Below are 24,859 nucleotides of genomic sequence, written 5' to 3' on the forward strand. Positions count from 1 at the left end.
AAGGCTGAGTCAACCTTGAGCCGGTCAGATTTGAACAGCCGAACTGCAGTCAGCTGAAGTAGCCTGCAGTGCTGCATTTAACCACTGCGCCACCTCGGCTCAAATCCATGATATGACACAGTCAGAATCACAGTCAAACTCGAAGGAGATTCAGCTACCTGCAACAGTTCCGTGCCTTTCATTGCTTGCCATGACATTGGAAGTTACAACCTAAAGGAACCATAGAGATGGAGTACCTAGATAAGCCTTATTTTACTGGGATTCTCTTTGACTTCATCTTACTCACGGTGGCGGAAAGAAATAGCTAGACATCAGATAATTGACATGCCAGTGGAAGACCAGGTCTGTAGATCCATTCTCTTATTAACTACGTCAGTTTCTGTGAAACATTTCAAACAAATATAGAAAATAATCATTAAACTATAGTAAGTAACGTAGACTGACATGTGCAGGTGTAGTAGGTTACGTCTTGCTGCCAATTTAAGTACAACAATACTCCTGTAAGCTCTTCTGGTTAATTAGCCATAATTAGAAGTTACAGTTCCCACAGTAACCTTAGCTCTTGACAAAGGTGTTTCAGTTATAATCCGAACAGTTATTCCAATGTAAAAGCTTTGAATTTCACAGTCAATAGTAATAAGCATAAGATATAATCCATACAATGTTCATTCCAGATATGAAATTTAGGGTACAGGGTTATTTCCATTAAATTAAATTGGAATTCTGGATATTAAAAAAAAAAAAGGATATGAGGATTTGATGTTAATAGAGGATTTTACAAACAAGTGAATGAAATGTCAGCATGTGGTTATGGATTAATTCTTTGGCATAGTTAAGGATGAAGGATGTTTAAAATAACTGTAGTTAACTAAAAGTGTGGAGGTATAATGATGTTAATATGGTAAACATTTGAGTTAAGATATTTGAATTAATATGAATTAATGGAAGAGATGCACCAAAACATGTTGTAACCAGCTGATATACTTTTTTTTATAATATATACCTGTGTTTTGTTTTGTTTTTCTTTTCTTTTTTTTGACTTTTTTTTCTTTCTTTTTTTTAGTCTTTTTTTTTGGGGGGGGGGTTCTTTTGTTTTTCCTTTTTTTCCCCCTGCCTTGTTTTTTTTTGTCCTGGTGTGGGCATGTGTTGTTTAAGTAACAAAAATTATTATTATTATTATACAATTGTATCACAGCGGCCAGTTGTTTCGCCGGATTTGGCATTGGTTACTAGTCGGGCCCCACCCAGGGGCCTCGGACGTCCTAACGTATTTTCGTAATATGCGTGCAGATCCAAGCAGTGCGGCTTTTTGCATTTGACTGATGGTGATTTTGTCAATTTTTAACTGTTTTAAATGTAATTCCAGTGCTTTTGGAATAGCACCCAGTGTGCCAATTACCACTGGAATTATCACTGCTGATAATTATTATTATTATAATTATTATTATAATTATTATTATTATTATTAATAATAATAATAATAATAATAATAATAATAACAATTATAGTCAAACGAAAATGGATATATGATGATGGTGACATGTATGAATATTTGAGTTAAAACGCTTGAGTTAACATGAATTATGTTTATTGACTGTGGAAGAGATAGCAATAGCAATAGCAGTTAGACTTATATACCGCTTCATAGGGCTTTCAGCCCTCTCTAAGCGGTTTACAGAGTCAGCATATCGCCCCCAACAACAATCCGGGTCCTCATTTCACCCACCTCGGAAGGATGGAAGGCTGAGTCAACCCTGAGCCAGTGAGATTTGAACAGCCGAACTGCAGAACTAGCAGTCAGCTGAAGTAGCCTGCAGTGCTGCATTTAACCACTGCGCCACCTCGGCTCTATGCACCAAAATCTATTTGTAACCAACTGATACACTTTCTATAGCATGTAAGGAAAGATGTTGTATTTGTTTTAAATTAAAAATTAAAAAATTTTAATTAAAAAAAAACAAAAAAAAACCTTGTTATTTTGAGTGTGACAAATGCCATCCTAATTTTTATGCTTTTTAGGGTACAGTTTTTTTTTCAACTCCACATTCACAACTCTTATTTTTTTAAATTTTTTAGCAATTCATAAGAAAAAAATATCTTCAATTCACAGTCAAGAAATAATTTTATGAAGATTAACAAAAATAACAAAAAAGGATGCTCTCCCCCAGAGGTAACCATCAATACTTTCTATGTGGTTTCCCTCCCTCATATACAGGAAGTATGTTCTCACCTTATATACATGGGTGAGAAGTAGGAAATTTAAAAAAAACACAATAAAAGCTTTACATTTTGTAGATTCTCCTGACTCTCCTAGGCTAATTTATTTACAATGGCTAGGATAGAGGCAGTATTGTTAATTGAATTGAATTGAATTGATTTTATTTGTAGGCCGCCCTTTTCCCTGAGGGGACTCAGGGCGGCTCACAGAAAACCAGGGAGGGGGGAATACAACACTAAGACGACAACACATAATAAAATAATGAGCAACATGCATACAACATTCGGGCGGGGTAATGGTCCTTATCCCCAGGCCTGACGGGCGAGCCAGTTCTTCAAGGCTGTGCGGAAGGCCTGGACGGTGGAGAGGGTGCGAATCTCTACGGGGAGCTCGTTCCAAAGGGTCGGGGCCGCTGCTGAGAAGGCCCTCCTCCTTGTGGTTGCCAGCCGACACTGGCTGGCCGATGGAATACGGAGGAGGCCCAACCTATGAGATCTTATAGGTCGTAGGGAGGTAATTGGCAGAAGGCGGTCTCTCAAGTATCCAGATCCACTGCCATGTAGGGCTTTATGGGTGATCAGTAGCACCTTGAAGCGCATCCGGAGATCGACAGGTAGCCAGCGCAGCTCGCGGAGGATAGGTGTAATGCGGGTGAATCGGGGTGCACCCGCGATCACTCGCGCGGCTGCGTTCTGCACTAGCTGAAGTCGCCGGATGCACCTCAAGGGCAGCCCCATGTAGAGCACGTTGCAGTATTCCAGCCTAGAGATCACGAGGGCCCGAGTGACTGTTGTGAGAGCCTCCCGGTTCAGGTAGGGTCGCAACTGGCGCACCAGGCGTACCTGGGCGAATGCCCCCCTGGTCACAGCCGCTATATGATGGTCGAATGACAGCTGTGGATCCAGGAGGACTCCCAAGTTGCGAACCCTCTATATTGTAAATATAGTTTGAATTCAAAAGAAATATAGATAGTCTATCTATGCCATGTACGGGTTCTGGGAAGTCGGGGAGGGGGGTAGGTTGTGGGGGCTCGGGGGGGAGGGTGGGGGGGAAGTATACTAGGCTTGATTTTAAAGCAAGATGATTGCACATGTATATTGTCCTCTCTTATAACATGATATTGTCTAGGTAATAATTTACATGTGATTATATGTTATGGAAATGGTTAATAATTTATTTGTTTATTTATTTATTTGTCTTGTATGCCGCCCACTCCCGGAGGACTCCGGGCGGCTCACAAAAGACAAGGGAAAGGGGGGAACAAGACAAAGACAACATATTAAAAAGAAAACCAACATTCACAATTTCTATGGAGGTAGATGTTTCTCAGCTCCCCCCAGCCTGCTGGAACAGCCAGGACTTGGCAGCTTTGCGGAAGGCCGGGAGGGTAGTAAGGATCCGGATCTCAACAGGGAGCTCGTTCCAGAGGGCCGGAGCTGCAACAGAGAAGGCTCTCCCCCGGGGAGTCGCCAGCCGACATTGGCTGGCAGATGGAATCCGGAGGAGACCCAACCTGTGCGATCTAATTGGTCTGAGAGAGGTAATCGGCAGGAGGCGGTCTCTCAATAAAAATTTCATAATAAAAAAAAAAGAAATATAGATAGTCCTTGACTTAATACTGCTCATTTAACAACAGGTCAAAGCTACAACTGTTTTGTAGTGACTTATGACCTGTCCTCAAAATTACAATATGTCGTGATCCTTCAGTCACGTGATCACAATTTAGGCGCTAGGCAACTGGCTCCCATTTGTAATGGCCACTGCAAATGGGCTTCATTTCAGGGGGGGGTTTCAAAAATTGTTCGAACCTACTCTGTGGGTGTGGCCTACTTTGTGGGAGTGGCTTGCCGCCCATGTGACCGGATGGGAGTGGCTTGCCACCCATGTGACCGGATATGAAGATGCTGACGACACTTGTCAGAACCACCTTAAATTATCTCACACACAGCACCGGCATGCATAAGAATAGGATGTCAACTTGTTTCTTAAAAGGCATCTTTGGTTTGCGTTAAAACAACTTCAACGCACGCAATGTTCTGATTGCACCACAAATGCAGTACGGTAGTCATCCTTACCTTTCACAGAGGCACTGAGTTTTATAAATATGAGAGCATGATAGTGTAGAATAATCCTATCCAAGGACCAGTGGTGGGTTTCAAAATTTTTTGGAAGCTCTTCTGTAGGTGTGGCCTGCTTTCCGGGTCCACTGGTGGAACCTCTTCTAACCGGTAGATTTGACAAACCGGTTCTACCGAGTAGGTGCAAACTGGTAGGAACCCACCTCTGGTTCATTTGATGCAATTTGCACCACTTCGGCTGTTGTCTAACAAGCAAAGTCAACTGGAGAAGCTGCATTCGCTCATCAAACCATGTGATTCCCTTAATGACCACAGTAAGAAATGAGGTGTACAATCAGGTCTGATTATGTGATGAGTCACTTAACAATTACATTGCTTAGTGACCAAAGTTCCTGCAGTGAAAGCTCACCTGTAAAGCGGTGTTTCATCTTCCTGTTTCTGAGAAAGCTTTGTGTCAAGGGTTAGATAACACAAAAAGGTTGCTACAACACAAGCATACCAGGCTGGGCTACCCTGGAGATTTGTTCCCATGCCAGACTGCTCACAGACAAGACCTTAAATTAAAGCAGCTCTCAGCTTCTTGACGAGGCTGAGCACAGCTGGAATTGATGCATTCTGACTGGCAGCTCCCAAATAGCTTTGCCCCAGATGATTCTTTGAGGAGGTCTACTTCCTTCTCCCTCCCTGCTTTCCACATGGCAATAACAGTGTTCTTGTGAACTAAATGAACGCATGTTCTGGGTCACAAGGGATGACGATGACTGCATCATGACGCCATTTCTTCTTACTAGGAGGATATGGATATCTACGAGACCGTCTTCTGCCGCATACCTCCCTAAGACCGATAAGATCGCACAGGTGGGCCTTCTCCAGGTGCCATCAGCTGGACAATGCCGGCTGGCGATGCCTCGGAGTAGGGCCTTCTCTGTTGCCGCTCCGGACCTATGGAATGAGCTACCCCCAGAGATCCGGACCCTACCCACTCTCATGTCCTTCCGTAAAGCTATCAAAACCTGACTAATACGGCAGGCCTGGGGCTGTTGACCTCTTGATTGAGGTCCAGCCCCGCTTAGACTGGGTCCATGTTGTGTTTCTTTTAATTTGTTATGTCTTATTTGTTTTAATCCTTTTTAATATTCCTTATTTCTGTAAGCCGCCCGGAGTCCTCCGGGATTGGGCGACCTATAAATTCAATAAATGGAAATGGAAATGGAATCTCCCAGGGGCGTGATAATGTTGAACCTTTTGGGCTTGTCGTGTCAAATATTCGGAATAGGCCTAAACTGAATCTGCTGGCGTGCCACTACCCTGACCCCTCAAAACAAGAGAGAAATAATTCTTGACATATTCATTTATCTTTTAAAAAATGCAACCCAATCATGTGTGGCACTATGTGTTATATATGGATATAAAATAAAAAAATCAAATAATTACAAAAATGAGATAGAAGCAAAACAAACCCAGGTGGCGCAGTGGTTAGAGTGCAGTACTGCAGGCCACTTCGGCTGACTGCTATCTGCAGTTCGGCGGTTCAAATCTCACCGGCTCAAAGGTTGACTCAGCCTTCCCTACTTCCGAGGTGGGTGAAATGAGGACCCAGACTGTTGGGGGCGATATGCTGACTCTGTAAACCGCTTAGAGAGGGCTGAAAGCCCTATGAAGCGCTATATAAGTCTAAGTGCTATTGCTATTGCTAAACCCACTTGCAGAGGTACCGGAGGCCGTGCGACAGCATAAAGGTTTGGAGATTGATCAAGGCCATACCACATCCTCATGCATCCTCCAGAGTCTACAAAAACCACTCAAAAATGAGACATTCTTTTGAAAATAGTTTTTGTCAGAGGTTGATGAACACTAACATGTCCCTCTGTATGTCAGGCATGTCATCATTGACACATGTCATAGGTTAGCCATCACTGTGTTAGGACCTTAATTCTGTGCCTGATTCCCTTGGTCTTTCTTTTCCTATGAAGAATATTCTTCAGCCATGGACCCTGATTCTGTATTCTCACCAATTTGCGTTGAAATTCCACATACAGACAAGTGTAAATCAACTAAAGTCTGCCAGTGAAGACACACTGCTCCGTATCTGAACAAGATTTTAATAGTATTTTTCATTTCATTTCATTTTATTATATTTATATGCCGCCCTTTCCCCCCGAAGGGGACTCAGGGCGGCTAACAAATCAAATCAGGGAAGGGGGGGTACAGACAAAAAATAAAAAACGAAACATAATACATAATTTAAAACACACAACAGTCATACCATTCGAGACGGGGGCAACAGCTCTTTAGCCCCAGGCCTGTCGGAACAGCCAGGTTTTAAGGGCTATGCGGAAGGCCTGGAGGGTGGTGAGGGTACGAATCTCCATGGGGAGTTCGTTCCAAAGGGTCGGAGCAGCCACAGAGAGGCTCTCCTCCGGGTAGTCGCCAGTCGACACTGGCCGGCGGATGGAATTCGGAGGAGGCCTAATCTGTGGGATCTAATCGGTCGGGTGGAGGTAATTGGCAGCAGGCGGTCTCTCAAGTACAGTAACAGCTCTAAGCATCTAGGACAGATCTCCTTGAACAATACACCCTCGCAATACACAGGAAAGCCCTTTACTCTTTCTAAAACAGCCATATTCTGATTTTACATGTTTTATTTTCCTGAAGGGGTCCCAGCTTTTACGTATATCAAGCTATCTCAGATCATACAATTCTTCTATCTTTCCCTCGGACAGCTGACAATTACAGTAAGGGAGGAAGAGAATGTTATACAGATGTGCAAGCTGTTCTATGCCCAACCCAACCCATACGGTGGAACAGCTGCATTCAGAAGGTCCCTGGCTGAACTGAACTATAAGTGTTTCGGATTTTGGGGTCTGTGCGTGGAATGGAGTATGGCACAGACCGAAATACATTTGTTCTAAGCACAATTAATTGGGGAAGAATGAAATCAGCTCATTGGCAGCTGAGAGGAAGGAGAGAGAGGAAGGCATTGGAAAGATCAGGGTAGTAGAATCCTGGTCTGGTCTGTTGGATGAAATTGGCAAGGGCAGAAAGGAAAAGTTGCAAAGGTTAGTATGATGACAGTTGTAAGGACAGAGGAAAAAAGAGAAAGTGCTAGGAAGAGCAGCAAGTAGGCTGCTGGGAGAAGCTACATTGGGATATTGGTAATTAAAGGGAAGGAAGGCTTTAAAACAAACATGGGGGAGGTGGGCTGGTGGGAATATTGCAGAGGTGGGTTAGCAATAGCAACAGCAGTTAGACTTATATACCGCTTCATAGGGCTTTCAGCCCTCTCTAAGCAGTTTACACAGTCAGCATATCGCCCCCACAGTCTGGGTCCTCATTTCACCCACCTCGGAAGGATGGAAGGCTGAGTCAACCTTGAGCCGGTGAGATTAGAACCGCCGAACTGCAGATAACAGTCAGCTGAAGTGGCCTGCAGTACTGCACCCTAACCACTGCGCCACCTCGGCTCTTCCTACCGGTTCGCATCAGTTCGGTAGAACCGGTTAGAAGAGGTTCCACCAGTGGACCCAGAAAGCAGGCTACACCTACAGAAGATGTTCCAAAAATTTTTGAAACCCACCACTCACACACCCACACAGAGAAAGAGAAAGAAAGGAAGAAATAAATAAAGAAAAAAGAAAAAAGAAAGAAAGTGAGAGAGAGATGAAAGAAAAAAGGAACAGAGAGACAAAAGGAAGGAAAGAGAGAGAGAGGTAGAGAGAGAGAGAGAAAACACATGGCCGGCAAGCCACTCCCACCAGGTCACATGGCCGGCAAGCCACTCCCACCAGATCACATGGCCGGCAAGCCACTCCCACAAAGGAGGCCACACCCGCAGAGTAAGTTCGAAATTTTTTTGAAACCCACCACTGTGTAGGACCCACTCTATTGACTAAATGTTTCAGAGACAGCTGAGGTCATCTTCTTTGCTTATCATGAAGGAAGGAATAGGCAATGACCACTAATCTTCCCTATTTTACTCTGTAAATCATTCTGGCTTCTCCCTTCATTTTATTTCAAACTTTCCTGTCTTGTTTCTTCCCTATTTTACTCTGTAAATCATTCTGGCTTCTCCCTTCATTTTATTTCAAACTTTCCTGTCTTTGTTTCTGCCAAACTCCAGCTAATCTGAAATGAATTGGCAGAACTTCCGGAGCAAATGATTAGTTCAAAGTGCAAAACAAAAGGTATTTTCTGTCCCAAGTACACACTCTTGCTATTGCAGAATAACAAGTCAAGACACAGTCAGCACTGAGCCAGCAACAACTTTCAGTGAAAGAACTTCCCAGCCTAACAGTTCACCTGAACACTGAAGAAAGTAACGCTTGTTTGTTTCATTATCATTATCATTTATTATATTTCTATGCCGCCCTTTTCCCCGAAGGGGACTCAGGGCGGCTCACAACCCAAGTTTATTAAACAGGGCGGCTCACAATCCAAGTTTATTAAACAAATATATATATATATATATAATCATCCAACTGACGCATTATTGACTCTGGGCAGCTTCCAACCATTTAAAAAATCTGCCGCATAATAAAAACCCATTTTTAAAAAAAAAAAAACACCCTCCGCTTCTCAGGGCAGCAATGCAATGCAATCAGATAAGCCATCTGATCTCCTTCGCCATTCGTGGGCCCCTAGTGCTGACAAAACCATGGTTTTGTGGTTGACCACATATGTTTTACAGCTGGTTTCGGGCAGCTGAAAATGATGGCAGCAGATGTTAAGTAAGGTAACTTGAAAAAGGACTGGAATTTTAAACAGATGTGATTGAATATTATTTGACAGGCCTCTTTTAACAAATCTAAACGTTATCCTCTTTTCTGGTTATACTACCAGTAGCTGTCCTGTATTGTAAAGCAACATTTATGAGAACACATCTTGAATTTTGGAAAAATAAATAAATCAGTATTTTTATAAAACGGTTCCAAAACTTTGAGAATATTTGGAATTGTTACTGTATTGTTCCAGGAAGTTTATTGTACTGAATATTATTTTGAAAGGTAATTATCATCATCATACATATATACCTAGAAACTCATAGCAATAGCAATAGCAGTTAGACTTATATACCGCTTCATAGGGCTTTCAGCCCTCTCTAAGCGGTTTACAGAGTCAGCATATCGCCCCCACAGTCTGGATCCTCATTTCACCCACCTCGGAAGGATGGAAGGCTGAGTCAACCGTGAGCCGGTAAGATTAGAACCGCTGAACTGCAGATAACAGTCAGCTGAAGTGGCACCCTAACCACTGTGCCACCTCGGCTCTTTTCACAATGCTATTCTCTTTCAGGTAAGTAGCATTATGCAAAAATACAGAATGGAAATTAGAACAAAAAATATTAATAATTAATATATAAAGACAATTAAATTAAAGGCATTTCAAAAAAAAACACTGGACGAAGTATTTCATATATCTAGTTTCCACTAACATCCTTTATCATATCTCTCCAATTTTTTTCTTGGGCAGGGGGTTAGACTAGATGACTTGCAAGGTCCCTTCCAACTCTGTTAATCTGTTAATGTCTGTTAATCTGTTTCAGACACTTGACTTTTCTTTTAAACTTTTCACCTCTGTTTTTCTCAAGTTGATTTAGTCATGATCTTCTCAGCCCTGCCATTCCTCTCAACTTACTCATTCAATTTGCCTTAATATATTTGTTTTGCAATTCGAGTATTTATTCTCTTTATAGGACCAAAAACACCTCATATACAAGTACAGGTTGTCCTCAACGTATAATAACTGTTGTTTAGCAACTGTTTCCACAAGCTTGGAAAGGATGCTTTTTGGCCTGTACAACGTTGTACCACCCCTTACATGGTCAGATGACTGCATTTTGGGCAACTTGGCAATCTGTTTGCCTTTTCAACCAGTTGCCAGCTACCTTGTGATCACCATTTGCAACCTTCTTTGGTGGCTTCCCCAGAAAGTCCTTTTTACGGAGTCTTCCAAACAAGACTTGTATCTGCATTATTTTTTTTCATCTATAACCTTCTCACTGTTCCAAGCAACTTTCATTTCCTCTTTCCTTGTGTCCACTTTCCCTTCATTCTGTTGGAAAATTAATCCAGCTGTCTTCTCCTTGCATATCTTTTCATATAGGACTCATACTTTCTCTTCCTATATATGTAGTTGCTAGACTGTCACTCTTAATTTCTTCCACTCCGTTGCTTTTTTTATATATTAATTTTTTCTCAAAATGGAAACTTCAGACAAACCCAAGTAAGACTCAAGCAACGCGCTTCCACCTCAATAAGATGGCCCACCATGAACTAAATGTAGAGTTTGAGAATATTCTTCTTGCTGGTAAGGAATACCCAAAATACCTTGAGGTTAGTCTAGAGGAAACATTGTCCTTCAGAGAACATCTCAAGAAGATGCAGCCAACTGCGATCAAGAAATAACTTCCTGCAAAAGGTCCACCTGGGGTTCCTCAGCTTCTACTTTGCGATCCTCAGCTCTTGGCCTCATCTTTTCAGCAGCAGAATACTGTTCCCTGGTCTAGATAAATAGTAGCCTGTTGTGGCCCAGCAGGAGCCGTTGGAGCTGCCACCAGACTCCGACAGTGAGGGACCCTCTGAGTCGGCTCTGGAAGATGTGGAGGGCCCTGGACAGGGTTCCGACTCCGAGCAGGGCTCAGAGAGGCTGGTTGGCCACGAGGATGCGCCTGAGGCCTGGAGCAGCGGTGAGGGCCAAAGGGAGCGTGCTCCCGGTCAAGCCTTGGAGCAGTGGGGAGGAGACAAGGGAGTGTGATCCTGACGTCATGCATTGGAGCAGTGGGGAGGAGACAAGGGAGTTGGTCCTGGATGCCCGGCAACGGAGGGCTAATAGGCATAAAGAACAGTTACGCAGTTAAAGGAGATAATGGAACTCAGCTGGTGGTAATTAGGCTCCTCTCAAGACTATAAAAGGAATGGCTTTCCACAAGCTCGTCGCAGGAATCAATGTATTTACTAGAGCTGGAGAAGCTATCGTGGCTATATTGGCAGACTGGATTGCTGCCAAGGTCTATTCTGTGTGTTAATAAATTCTTGAAGTATCTTTGTCTCGGCGTGCTTTGGTGTATGAAGAGGGGGGGTCAGAACAGCAGCCATACCAGACTAAGCCACACACAGCTGAATCACACTATGTGCATCAAATTGGGCACAATAAGATCTACCCCCACTTTCTGATCATCAGTTTTTAGCCATATTCCTCCACCAGATCTACGAAAACGCTCTGCTTCAAGAGTATAAGAAAACAATTAGTAATATTCACTTGCCGATATCACTGATGCTATAAACAACAGGCTTTGTCCCAGACATCCACCTATTGAGAGAAACAAGCACTTGCTGGATAACTACTTCACTCTGCTTGAGGTCTGGACGCAGAAGAGTCCTCTACTTCTTCTCCAGAGCGTTACAACTTTCCCTGCTTTACAGATGAACCAAAAGGATTTGATCTACCCTGTAAAGACCTGGTCAATCCTTAATAGGATTAGGACTCAACATGGATGGCAGGTGTGCTAATCTCCTCCATAAATGGGGAAAGCTTTTGGAATGCAGCTGTGATACTCCAAAGCAGACAGAGCAACATATTGTGGGATTCTAAGTGGATCTCAGGGAAACCCTAGAGACAGGGGTGAAATTCGACCGGATCAGACCGGATCAGGTGAACCAGTAAGAATGATTTGAATAGCAATAGCAATAGCAGTTAGACTTATATACCGCTTCATAGGGCTTTCAGCCCTCTCTAAGCGGTTTACAGAGTCAGCATATCGCCCCCACAGTCTGGGTCCTCATTTCACCCACCTCGGAGGGATGGAAGGCTGAGTCAACCTTGAGCCGGTGAGATTAGAACCGCTGAACTGCAGATAACAGTCAGCTGAAGTGGCCTGCAGTACTGCACCCTAACCACTGCGCCACCTCGGCTCTTAATCAGTTCATTGAACCAGTAAAAATCACCCAATTGGCCCCGCCTATAGCCCGCTCGGCGCTCACCTCTTCTGGCCGCTCACTCGGTCCTTCCGGCCGTTGGACCCGCCCACCCAATCCGAATGTTTCTCCCTCCACGGGGGGGGGGGAACCATAAAAGGATCAGCAGTTCCACTGCGAATGGAGGGAGAAAAGTTCGGCTTCTCTCTGCCACAGCATTCATTATGAGCCCTTCTCGAGCTCATACAAACATTTTTTTCCTACCGGGTTCTGTGGGCATGGCTTGGTATGTGTGTGTGAGGTCATGTGACTGAGTGGGCATGAGTGAAATCGAGTTGGCCATGCCCAGTCACATGACCCCCCCAAGCCACACACACAGAACCAATAGAGAGAAAAATTTGAATGTCACCCCAAGTTTTTCTGTATGCAACTCCATTATATATGGACTATATAAAATATAAATGGTCTATCTTTGAATGTGTAAATACAGTAAAGAGTTCCTTATTTGTTCATTGAAAATGTAATCCTGATGTGCTTTTTAGCATTTTTGCCATATGCTACATAAATAAAATTTCTCAAACCTACTCATGACACTACCAGAAAAAAAAAAGTCTATATATTCAGCATCTGGGATAATCTTGTTTTATTTATTTATAAGATTTTCATAGCCCCCCCCCCCAGTTGAATAATTGTGACTCAAGATAGTATATATGAATAAAAACCAATTAAAAAGCCCAATAATTATAGGTAATTGTAAGACAAAAAATAAATCAAAATCCCCACCAAACAAGTGAAACAACATATTTCTGAGGTCAGCCAGACACCGACTCCCAGAAAATGAACTTGTTCTGATCCTGGCCCCAGGATTTCAATGCTTTCTAGAAGGCCAGCAAGTTTTTCCTTTTATCCTCTCTATCTTTCATCATAAACAATGCAACAAATCATGATTTTAGATTTATATTCATCCCTTTTCTAAAAATAAACCAAGTATTTGAAACAGACCTCCTTTTTCGTAGATGTTCCCCAGTTACTATTCTCAATCATTGTTGAATTTCTGAATGGCTTGACCATTTTTTCCGAATTTTCCCATCATTTCACACACCTTACAGAGAGAGTATTTTTCATCAGACTGCATTCCCCTAAAATTCATCACTGATTCTTCCATTATCACTATTCACTGGAGTGTGATATGTTATTATTACTAACCTGTGGATTTGTTTGTTTAATATAATGTTATTAAAGAAGTTTTAAACAGAATGAAATAGGACAGATTTTGAATTACAGAGAATAGGAAAAAGTAATTTTAAAAATAAATAATAATAAATAAATAATAATAAAGAAGCGGCTTCCGATCATCTTAACAGCAGTTATAAGAGCATATATATTTTACCCTCTTCCTTCCTTCCATACTCTCTTTCATCATCAAATCCATAATTCACCAGTTCACTTCTCTTTTCAGCAAAAACAACTCCGTAAGGAGATTTTAAAGTCACTAATAAATGTAATTGTCGGTCTTTCCTCTCAGCAAACAAGTTAATTTTGCCATCTCTGCTAGCTGCATTATCTTCACCAATCATTCCACCACTGTGGATATTTCGGAATCTTTTCATTTTTGCACATAGCAGTAAACTAATATCTGGATTTCTATTTTCATACAACTATCTGTAAATAGTCCTGGACTTAAGACCTCAATTGAGCCCCAAATTTCCATTCCATTAGAGAGCCGAGGTGGCGCAGTGGTTAGAGTGCAGTACTGCAGGCCACTTCAGCCGACTGCTATCTGCAGTTCAGCGGTTCAAATCTCACCGGCTCAAGGTTGACTCAGCCTTCCATCCTTCCGAGGTGGGTGAAATGAGGACCCGGATTGTTGGGGGCGATATGCTGACTCTGTAAACCGCTTAGAGAGGGCTGAAAGCCCTATGAAGCGGTATGTAAGTCTAACTGCTATTGCTATTACTAAGCAAGACAGTTGTTAAATGGGTTTTGCCCCATTTTACAACATGTCGTTGCTGTTAAATGAATTACTGCAGTTGTTAAATTAGTAACACAGTTGTTCAAAGAATCTGGCTTCTCCACTGACTTTGTCAGAAGGTCGCAAAAGATAATCACATGATCATGGGACACTGCAACCGTCATAAATACATGCCAGTTGCCAAGCATCTGAATTTTGCCATGTGGCCATGGGGCATGCTCCAATGGTCATAAGTGTGAAAACTGGTCATGAGTCACTTTTTTCAGTTTCATATCTTTAATGGTCACTAAGCGAATTGTCGAGGTCCACGTGTATATGATATTACTTCATATTTCCGATAATTCATTTTACCTGTTTCGTTTTTAATTCAATAGTTAAATTTCAGGAATTCCTTCAATCTTGTCCTATGCATTGTATAAAAAGCCCCAATGAAATCATCAATTCAACTCAATAAGATCAGCTCTCCATCATTCAAATCTATTGCTCCCTTGCCCTTAATTTGACAGACTTCCAACATACTATTCTTATTTCATGCATTAAGTTATATTATTTTCCATTCACTCTTCTTACATCCCAAATAGAAATCTATTTGACATATACATGTCCTCCATTTGCCATCATAGCTCTGGTCAACGGAGGTTTTTAATAATAAGGAAACAATTTTAACTTGATGCAAAGGAGAGATGAATGAAACATTTCTGCTGCTGAACAATTATATTCCATTTACTAAAGAGGTGAATCTCATACAAATTAAAAGAGGTTTGAAAACTCTAATTGAGTGGTCTTTTGTATATCTTCATATCCACAGAACAAAACTGCATCAAATAACAGTTTGGCTGTACCTCTACATTGTAATTGATGGAGCAGAACTTAAAAGACTGAGCTACGCATTGTAAGGAAATTTTCAATCTTCTGCTTTTGTTCAAGTAATAATCTTATCTGGCTGATAGGGATTAAGATGATTAGTCAATGTGTACTGTTTGCTAAATGAGTTTCTTCAAAATAGATTTCACTAGTATCTTCAAAGAAAATGAAACAAAAAAATAAACAACCAACCAATGGAAAATGAAAGACAGCAACAAGAGCCGAGGTGGCGCAGTGGTTAGGGGTGCAGTACTGCAGGCCACTTTAGCTGAGGTGATCTGCAGTTCAGCGGTTCAAATCTCACCGGCTCAAGGTTGACTCAGCCTTCCATCCTTCCAAGGTGGGTAAAATGAGGACCTGGACTGTGGGGGCAAGTTGCTGACTCAATTTGCTAAAAAAAATTGTAAACCGCTTAGAGAGGGCTGAAAGCCCTATGAAGCGGTATATAAGTCAAATAAATAAATAAATAAATAAAATAAACACATAATAAAGTTTATTCTGCTTTCATGCTTCCATAGTCTATGTTTTAATTTTAGGGGGAGGAGGGGTTGCTATAATTCAGATATAAACACTAAAAATTTAGGCTGTAAGAAGTGGCATTGAAGAAATATGACTGCTTAGAAGAATTATAACATTTGCACAAATTGCACTTGATATTACTAGAAAATTTTAGGAAATCTTTTTGTAATTATGAATTGTATCCTGACCCTTGTAAATTACCAAGAAATAGAATTTCGACTACAGGTCGAACTTCAACTTACAATTGGTTGCTTAACTACCTTTCCAGGTTACAACTGACCGTCCCCACAAAAAGATTTACAACTGGTTTTGACATTGGCCAACCTTCTCAGTCATGTGATACATTATGGGCACTTGTAGGATTCCACCCCCCCCCCCTCCACACACACACACGACTACAAATTATGATATTTTGCCTGAAGCGGTATTTATTTCCAGTTTCTGGCAAAAACCGGCCATACAGCAAAATAGGTTCGCTCAATGACTGGCTTGTTCAAAAAGGTCATAAAATTGGGTCTGGTCTGGTTATGTGGTGACAACCAACGCTGCTGTTTAATAATGACACTGTATCAAATAAGTAAAAGCAAATCCTAACTACCTTATTTGGCTCTTATTAACAGCATCCTAGTAACTCACTTTCCGTGTCCCTTTGGCGTTTAGTCATGTCGGCCACATGACCGTAGAGTGTTCTACAAGACTGTAGACGTCTTCGAACAGTGCTGGCTCTTTGAGTTTGAAACACAGATGAGTACTGCCCCCTAAAGTCGGGAACGACTAGCACATATGTGCAAGGGAAACCTTTACCTTTGTAACTCACTTCAGATTATCCAAGGAGATAGAACAGATGGCTCCACTCTCCATAGGTTTGTTACGATATTCATTCTGAGCAGTTTGCAATGATGCATATCTCACAACCAGTTGAAGTGCCACTAACTTTCTTTCCCTCCTTTCTCTCTCTCTTTCTATACATATATACATACATACCATACATACATACCAGGGGTGGGTTCTGGCTGCTGCTACTGCCCGTTTTCTCAGGGATGCGCTATGCGCGCATGCGCAGTACTAAAAAAATGCTTCTGTGCACGCACAGAAGCAAAAAACAAGATGGCGCCGCCGAGAGAACTGGTTCGGGGGTGTGGCAGGGTAAGTTACTACCTATTCGGCCAAACCGGGCCAAACCGGTAGGAACCCCACTTCACATACATAGCAATAGCAGTTAGACTTATATACCGCTTCATAGGGCTTTCAGCCCTAAGCGGTTTACAGAGTCAGCATATCGCCCCCAACAATCTCGTCCTCATTTCACCCACCTCGGAAGGATGGAAGGCTGAATCAACCTTGAGCCGGTGAGATTAGAAGCGCTGAACTGCAGATAACAGTCAGCTGAAGTGGCCTGCAGTAGTGTACCCTAACCACTGCGCCACCTCGGCTCATACATACATACATACATACTGTACAAGAATTATTAATTCCTTCCCCAAATATAGGGAAGGATTATACCTGTTCAAATCAAAGCAAGTGGTGAAGAAAGACAGACTTATTTTGAAATGTATGAAGTGCTAGCTAGGATTTTTAAATCACAATTTGTCGAACAAGGTATCACAGTCTGGTTCCCCCATCAGTTGGTTTGGAATATGTGAGCCATTCACAGTTAACAGAAGTGGAATGTAAACCTGCAGAAATAAGCTTCATTTTCAAAGTGAAGTAAGGCTGTGAAGGAGAACCTTTTTCATGTAAAAACAGCATCTTGATCACCCATCTGTTTTGGAAAGCTACCAATATACTAAAAATATTTATGACTATGGCAGTTGTGTTTAAAGTCAGCATGAAATTGACTTTTGAATGTGATTTACTGTAGTTTATTGTGAACAGACACTACACAAAGCCACAGATGAAACAGCAAGCCTGCCATACCCATACACACATACCCACACAATTAGTAAAAACTGTAGTCTAAATTGTTCATGTTACACCACTGCTACATACAATTCCTAGCAATGAAATAGCTAACATTAAACTTCTCCCAAAGTTAGGTAACTTAGTCTAACTGATTCAGAAGCACTTGTATCAATGGAAAATAATCCTGAATTGTAACCCTTTAAGAAAGAAAAAGGATTGGAAGCAAATTCCTATATACAAATTTTGTCCTATGATACTAGCCTGTTTTTTTTTTGTCCTTTCAAAATTTGTTTAAGTTAAAGTTCCCCAGGAATCTAGAAATTATCTAGAAAAATCTGGAGTAGGTAAGATCTGCAGGGAGGAAAGAAAATTGGAACATTTTGTTACATGGGTAAAAACCTATTTATGATAGTGGCAATTACCGTATGCCATCCATCAAAAATCAAGAGGTCTCTAAATTTTTGGCTGAAAAATGATCAGGGTTTGCTATTTTACAGGTTACCTGAAGCAAAACAAATTGCTGGTTTTTTCTTTCTTTTATGCAACAGAAAATACTACTTGGAAACAACACCGGTTTTCCAAATTTTAATAGAACACTGCACTGTTGCACTGTTGACCTTTTAATATGCTAAATATAAATACTACAATATATCCCTTTCAGTCATCAGCATTAACAGAAAGTCCAATCTACACTCTTAAGCATGTTCAGATTATTTCTCTTTTATCTATTTTTTGCTCACAGAAAATATAACCATATTTAAAATCATTTCTACTTCTCTATTCTGGTATCCTCCAAATGTCATCACACACAACAGCCATTAGGAATATTGGGAATTATAATACACAGTGGATTATGGGGGTGACAGTCCCAGAGAGATTAACATAATTGTTTCCACGAATGGTATGGGCAGGATGTATTTCTCCTCAAAGGAAGTAAGAATAAAATACTAACATATTCAATTTTAAGAGTACATTTAAGCAAAACAAAAACAAAAAAACATGATGAAATATTTATAGTTTTCAAAGATAGCATGTAATTTATTTATATTTATTTTATTACACTATTCTGTAATTGTTTCTATTTGGTGTAACATCAAATAATTTTCTTCTGAACCGTGTAACTTGCAATGATTCATAAAAATATAGCTTAAAAGTTTCACAAACCACAAAAATATCATTACTTTTACGGGATTGATCACCATTATTATGGATTTTGTAAAGAGTGCTTATTGGTATATTTAGAAATGTAACATTTCAATACAAGAAAATGCAGTAAAGGAAAAATGGTAAATACTGCAAAAACATCTAAAACTTCATATCTTAATTTCTGAGATGTTTTTAAAACAATTAAAAGAAATGTCAATTTAAAAACATCTCTCTCCCCAATTAACAAATATTTAATGCCTTTCATTTGGGATGTAGGAATATTTTATTTGATGTGGCCCCACTTAGCATCTGCAATAATACTATCCTAGTCCTGAGATTTCTAGCCAGTTTTTGAGGTGATCCTTCAAAAATAACACTTGTGTTTACCTATTTATTCTGCTGATGCACATGTGCTATTCCAATCCAGCAAGACTCAAATTAGATTTTTATTCGTACTTCCAGATATCAAATGATTAGCCATCACTTAAAAAAAAAAAAACTAAATTCAGATTTCCCACTACCTACCTCCAGTAAAATTGAGGGGAAAATATTCTGATAAACCAACTCTACTGCTTTATAATTCTAAATTATAAAGTATCACATTTGCAAACATCCCAACACACAAAATTTAGAAATTATATCCTGTAAAATTAGTGTTGCAGATTAAACAGAGTTGATTAGTGTTATAACAACTTCTCTCCTTCTGAGTAACTTGATCAACTGGTTTTTCATTTGCATGCAGCAAAATCTTCACTCATCTAGGATCAGAAAGGAATCCCCTCCAGGACAAATGTAATCTTACTACTGCAAATATACTCTAATGGTTTGGGTTTAGTTTACTAACTTTATTATCTGAAATAGAGAAAACTCCTGTTCACTGTACAACATACTTTTTATAATGAAGTGAGACAATGAAAAATGTTTCACAAAGAAATTTTACTTTTTAGTTCAGCAAACTATGTAGGATTACTGGTAAGTGCAGCTATTCGATCAACAGAAGCTGTTCTTAGTTAGGAATTGTATTTTAGTTAGAGCAAGTCATAACAAAAATAATTTTCAAGAAATTTTAGAGCAGTTTCAAATCTGAAACAGGTTTAGCGCAAAATGGGGCAATTTTGAACATAAAACACTCCCAGAATCACTGAACACCGAACAACATCAAACAGTTGTTTTTTTACTTGAACCAGAATGCTTTACACTCAAATCACTCATAATACAAAGGATTTTCCATACCTCTTTTCTAGAACATGTTCAAAATTCAGAAATCAAATCTTATGATTATCAATTTATATGAAAGATAATACTTATAAAGCAACAGGCTTTTACTATTTTTTGTTTATTTTATTTTACTCAAATTTATAGGGCTGCTGTAGAGCCAAGGTGGCGCAGTGGTTAAAAGCAGCACTGCAGGCTACTGCTAGATCAGCAGGTCAGCGGTTCAAATCTCACCGGCTCAGGGTTGACTCAGCCTTCCATCCTTCCGAGGTGGGTAAAATGAGGACCCAGATTGTTGGGGGCAATATGCTGACTCTCTGTAAACGCTTAGAGAGGCCTGAAAGGCCTATGAAGCGGTATATAAGTCTACTGCTATTGCTATATTACTATTTGCATATTTTAATAATACTAACTTGTAAATACAAATAATACTAAAATTTTAGTCAAATTACTTCTTTGTGTAAGTAGATCATAAGAGTCGCTTAATCGCAGAATGGCAGCTGAAGCAATTTTAGAAATGAAACAAAAACATGTTTTTAATTGACTCAAATTGTTAACACGGAATCAGTGAAAAGAGGAGATCAAATTCCATTCTATAGAGTTCATCAGTGTTCAATACAGACAAGAAATCTTTTGGACCATCACAATTAACTGTCCTTTGAATTGTCTCCACTTGGAAAAAAATAACCTTCAGTCATCAGACGTATTACCTAGTTTCTATTATTTTAGTGACTCATGTAGTGCAGTCTAATTACTATTTTAAATAAAGTCTGTGGAGATAGGTCTGGCTGGTAAGTCCTTGTTGGGCACAGCATAATACACAAACAAGCATCATGCAGAATCAGATTCAGATAATAGACTACCATTTCCCTTTTGCAATTGGGAGAATGACAGGCATGTCTGATGACATCTCCACAGACTTTATTTGAAGAGGATTAGCACTGTAAATGCTGCAAATGGTAATATGTATCATAGAAAAATGGGGGGGCAGAAGGAGCTACTTTTGAAATAATAGCAATGTGGGTTGTTTTTTTAACATAAACACAGTTTAATGAAGCCATTTCAGAACTTCTCTGCAAGCAATTCAGAACACTGGTCTTGTAAAGAAAGAAATACTGCTATACAAATTTATGAAATTTAGCATACTCTGAATAATTCTTAGTGAGCAATTCTTAGCAGATTAGTGGAATATTTATAGTATTATCACCCTCTATTATTATGTCAAAGATGATCTCCATGTATAACAATTGTTTTTCTCTATTAAGTATCCAAAACCAAGAGATTTTGAGATAAGAAACTTTGTTCTGTTTTGAAACCCACTTTCAGGACTATGTTTAACCTGCAAGAAACAGCTGATAAAAGAATCAAGTATATTTCAATATTTATTTTTGCTTTCTTTCTTGCTTGTTTAAATTATCTGCTTTCCCATTTATAATTACAGGGTTTTTTTTGCATTTTAAGCTATCGCAACCACACTAAGCGTTCACATATATACCTCACCAGAATCTGAGAATGACGCTCATTCACAAATCAGGATGTCCCGGTGGCTGACTCATAAGATTAAAAAAAGAAATCCCATGATTGAAGTGGTAATTCAAATGCATTTCTTCTCTACAGTACTTCTTCATGTTTTCATCCTTTATTATTTAAGCCATGAAAAAGCTATTGCTGGTAAGGGTATGAAAGTTAATCCGGCCATAAGATTCCCTATAAGCATCATTCCTGTATTTCCAGTTTTAGACACTATTTTAGAAAACGTACCCTGAAGTTTCATAGCATACGCAGGAGCATTTTTGCAGAAATATATAACTTTGTCAGTGTTAAAGAACGATGGGAAGATAGCGCTTTTAAAAAAATAAGCATAAATTTTACAAACTTTTAGAATTAAAAGCACTATTGTTCTGTGAAAAATTAAAAAATACAGGAAATGCTACTGAAGAGCTATTTACGGAGTTGATATATATATGAAAAGATTCTGTCATAAATATAAAAAGTTTATTTAAAAATTATCTTTGGTCGTCCTCCAACACTGTGCTTCAAAGTTCACCAGAAACTTCCATGGATTCAGGAGAAACGGCATGCCTGTTTACAAAAGCTTAAGCAGGAAGTAGACTACACAGTATGCTGGTCATTCCAAATATTTCTTCCATCTTATATCTATTTACTTTCAATCAGACAACCTGAGAAAAAGGGTTAATGGATATCTGTAGGGAGAGGTGGGACTTTCAAATACCAAGTTGCTAATTAACTCTTGCTGCACAGCACATCTACTTAAATGCCTATATAGACCTACGCATGTCTACTTAAAAATAACTTTCACTGTATTCCATGCACATTTCTATAAGAGAAATTTCCAGTGTGTTTTTACTGCAACCTCAGAGATTGAAAACTCATGCTAATTTTTAAATGGTAGAGGCAAGTTTTTCCTAAAGACTGCTTTGTATTTAAGTTCTTAACAACATACATATTGAAAAAAAGTTGAACTAATTAGGGCACCATAGCTGCAGAGGAAAACAGTAATTGTACAAATATAATATGCACAAACTAGCTTGTTTTAAAATGCCAGGCACTAGTATATGAGCCCACCATAACAAATCACACATCAATTTACAATATAATGAATACTGATGAAGCAAATCTAGAGAGACCAGCACTCACTTAAAAAATGCAAAACAACTTCATGCTTTATTTATATCAAAGAGGTACAACAACTGTCAATAATATTTGGATAAGTTTCAAATTTAACAGAGGGGGGGGGGAAGTAAGGTAGTATTGTATTCATCCAAGCAAGTAAAGGAAAAAAAAATTGTAACTTACATATAATGTTGAAAATAATAAAACTTTTTTTTTTTTGATCCTGACACAGGGAAGAATTCCCACTTAAGATTTAACATTTTCTACCCTGATTCGGAGCAGAGATACTTTTTTGTGAGAACAAAAAGCAGAGTCCTAAATCAAATCCCTGCCTTTAAAAAACACCATGCATGCAAAACCCACTTCTCTTTTGTCTGAAGGGAAGACTTAAAAACCAAGAGTAAGAGGGGGTCTCCCAACTTACTAAAGAGGGGGAATGTTGTAGATTTTGTGATGTCAGCAAAAGAGAAGCATTGAAAGAACAGTTGTTGCTTTTGTTAAAAAGAAACAAAATAACATCAACCCCCAAAGCTGAATGTTAGTTAGTGGTCAGGCTCTTTGTTTAGAAATAGATGCCACTCAAAAGATAGTAAGAGAGGAATGAACACTTAAAAGAGTGAAAGACGGATAAAGCCCCCTTACACACTCTGGAAACATTTAACTTTGCATTTGCTTTACACACTTTGCAAAAAAATAAGAATATTCAGTGGTGTCTCCTTCCTAAAAAAAACGAGGCACAATGATGGCTCCTGGAGCAAACCCCCATTGCAAAAAATAAAGTATATATATATATTTGCAATGGGGGGGGGTTTGCTCCAGGAGCCACCATTGTGCCTCGTTTTTTTTAGGAAGGAGACACCACTGAATATTCTTATTTTTTTTTGCAAAGCAAATGCAAAGTTAAATGTATATATATCTTGCTGCACAAAATCCTCAATCTCACAATGGTGGTGGTGCTACTCCACTCAAAAGATAATAAGAGAGGAATGAACACTTAAAAGAGTGAAAGACGGATAAAGCCCCCTTACACACTCTGGAAACATTTAACTTTGCATTTGCTTTGCAAAAAAAATAAATAAGAATATTCAGTGGTGTCTCCTTCCTAAAAAAAAAAACGAGGCACAATGGTGGCTCCTGGAGCAAACCCCCCATTGCAAAAAAAAATAAAGTATACATCTTGCTGCACAAACTCCTCCATCTCACAATGGTGGTGGTGGCTACTCCATTCAGAAGACAAGAACTACACACCGGAGAAAGGAAAGTAACTATATAGTAGTTGTGTTTCGTCAGCGGCTCTTCCCGCCCTCTCCCCGCAAGAGAGGCTGCAATCTTTGATCAGGAACACTTTATTAAAGGGGCTTTTCGCCCCTTTTTTTCCCCACCACCCCACAACGACGGTTGAAGAGGAGACAGGTTGCAATGGAGAGGAGGGGGGGGGGGAAGGAAGATGTGCAAATACAGGTGGTTCCGCCTTCCCCCCCCCTTCCCCCCGAAAGGCCGAGGGAAGCCCAGCCATTGTGAGTCTTATTAGTAAGGTTGGAGCAGCGGGGATTTAGGCGCATTTTGCAGAAGGGAAAGAAGCGCAAGAGAGAGAGAGAGAAAGAAAAAAAGGGGGGATTCTGCACCACAAAAGGGGGAAATATATATATATTATCCAAAAAAAGGGGGGGAGCAAGGAGAAAAGCTGCTTGCAAGCCATGCACAATCCCCCCCTCCCCAAAAAAGGGGGGCTGAGCTGGGCACGGAGCCCCCTTTGTGCCAGAAAGACGCAGGTTTGCAAAGAGAAGGGGAAAGAAGGAGGGAAGCCGGGCAGGGCTCCAGGCTCCACTCCTCCATCTTCCAGCCACCTTCCTTCCTTCCTTCCCTCTCTCTCTCTTCTTCCCCCACCGAGCCCCGGGCAAAGCAAGCAAGCAAGCGAGCCATTCAGCCTCCCTTTTTTGCAGGCCAGGCTGCTGGTTCGCCCCCCGGCTCACCTCCTCGATGGCCGTCACGGTGTTCCGGCACTGAGCCATCCGGGTGGTGAAGTTGGAGGCGGTGGGCGCCTTGTAATCCTCATTGGTCTCGCAGACGAATTCCGACACGGAGATCTGGTCCGGCATGGCGGGGAAGGGAGGAAGGAAGAAGGAAGAGAAGGGAAGAGTAAGGAGAGCTGGCGGAGGAGGCAGAGGCAGCGGCGGCGGGGCGGCTCCAGGAGAGGAGGGGACGGGGAAAAGGGATTGGAAAAGGCGGCGAGCGAGAGGCAAGGCAAGGCAGGAGGAGGGTGGGGGGGGGAGCCTCCCCGCCTTACATCGCCCAACAACCCCGCCGCTGCCGCAGGGCTGCTTCCTCCTCCTTGCAAAGCTGGAGCAGCGGCAGCGTTGGAGGGGCGATTATTGTGACCTACGCAGGGCGGGCACCG

The 24,859-nt window shown here is 40.6% G+C and overlaps 1 protein-coding gene across 2 annotated transcripts in view; it reads right to left on the reverse strand.

Moving 5' to 3' along the window:
* The window catches only part of ASAP2 (ArfGAP with SH3 domain, ankyrin repeat and PH domain 2), a 119,978-nt gene extending 95,397 nt beyond the window's left edge, over positions 1–24,581 (reverse strand). For both annotated transcript variants that reach the window (XM_087702725.1, XM_087702724.1), the window contains exon 1: positions 24,435–24,581. In XM_087702725.1, coding sequence (XP_087558851.1) covers positions 24,435–24,560 — 126 coding nt within the window. In that variant the 5' untranslated portion in view covers positions 24,561–24,581. The remainder of the gene's footprint in view (positions 1–24,434) is intronic.
* Positions 24,582–24,859: the final 278 nt, after the last annotated feature.

Source organism: Thamnophis sirtalis, unplaced genomic scaffold (assembly GCF_051295495.1).
Source record: "Thamnophis sirtalis isolate CommonGarterSnake01/CBP01778 unplaced genomic scaffold, rThaSir2_p1.2 scaffold_16, whole genome shotgun sequence".
NCBI lineage: Eukaryota > Metazoa > Chordata > Lepidosauria > Squamata > Natricidae > Thamnophis > Thamnophis sirtalis.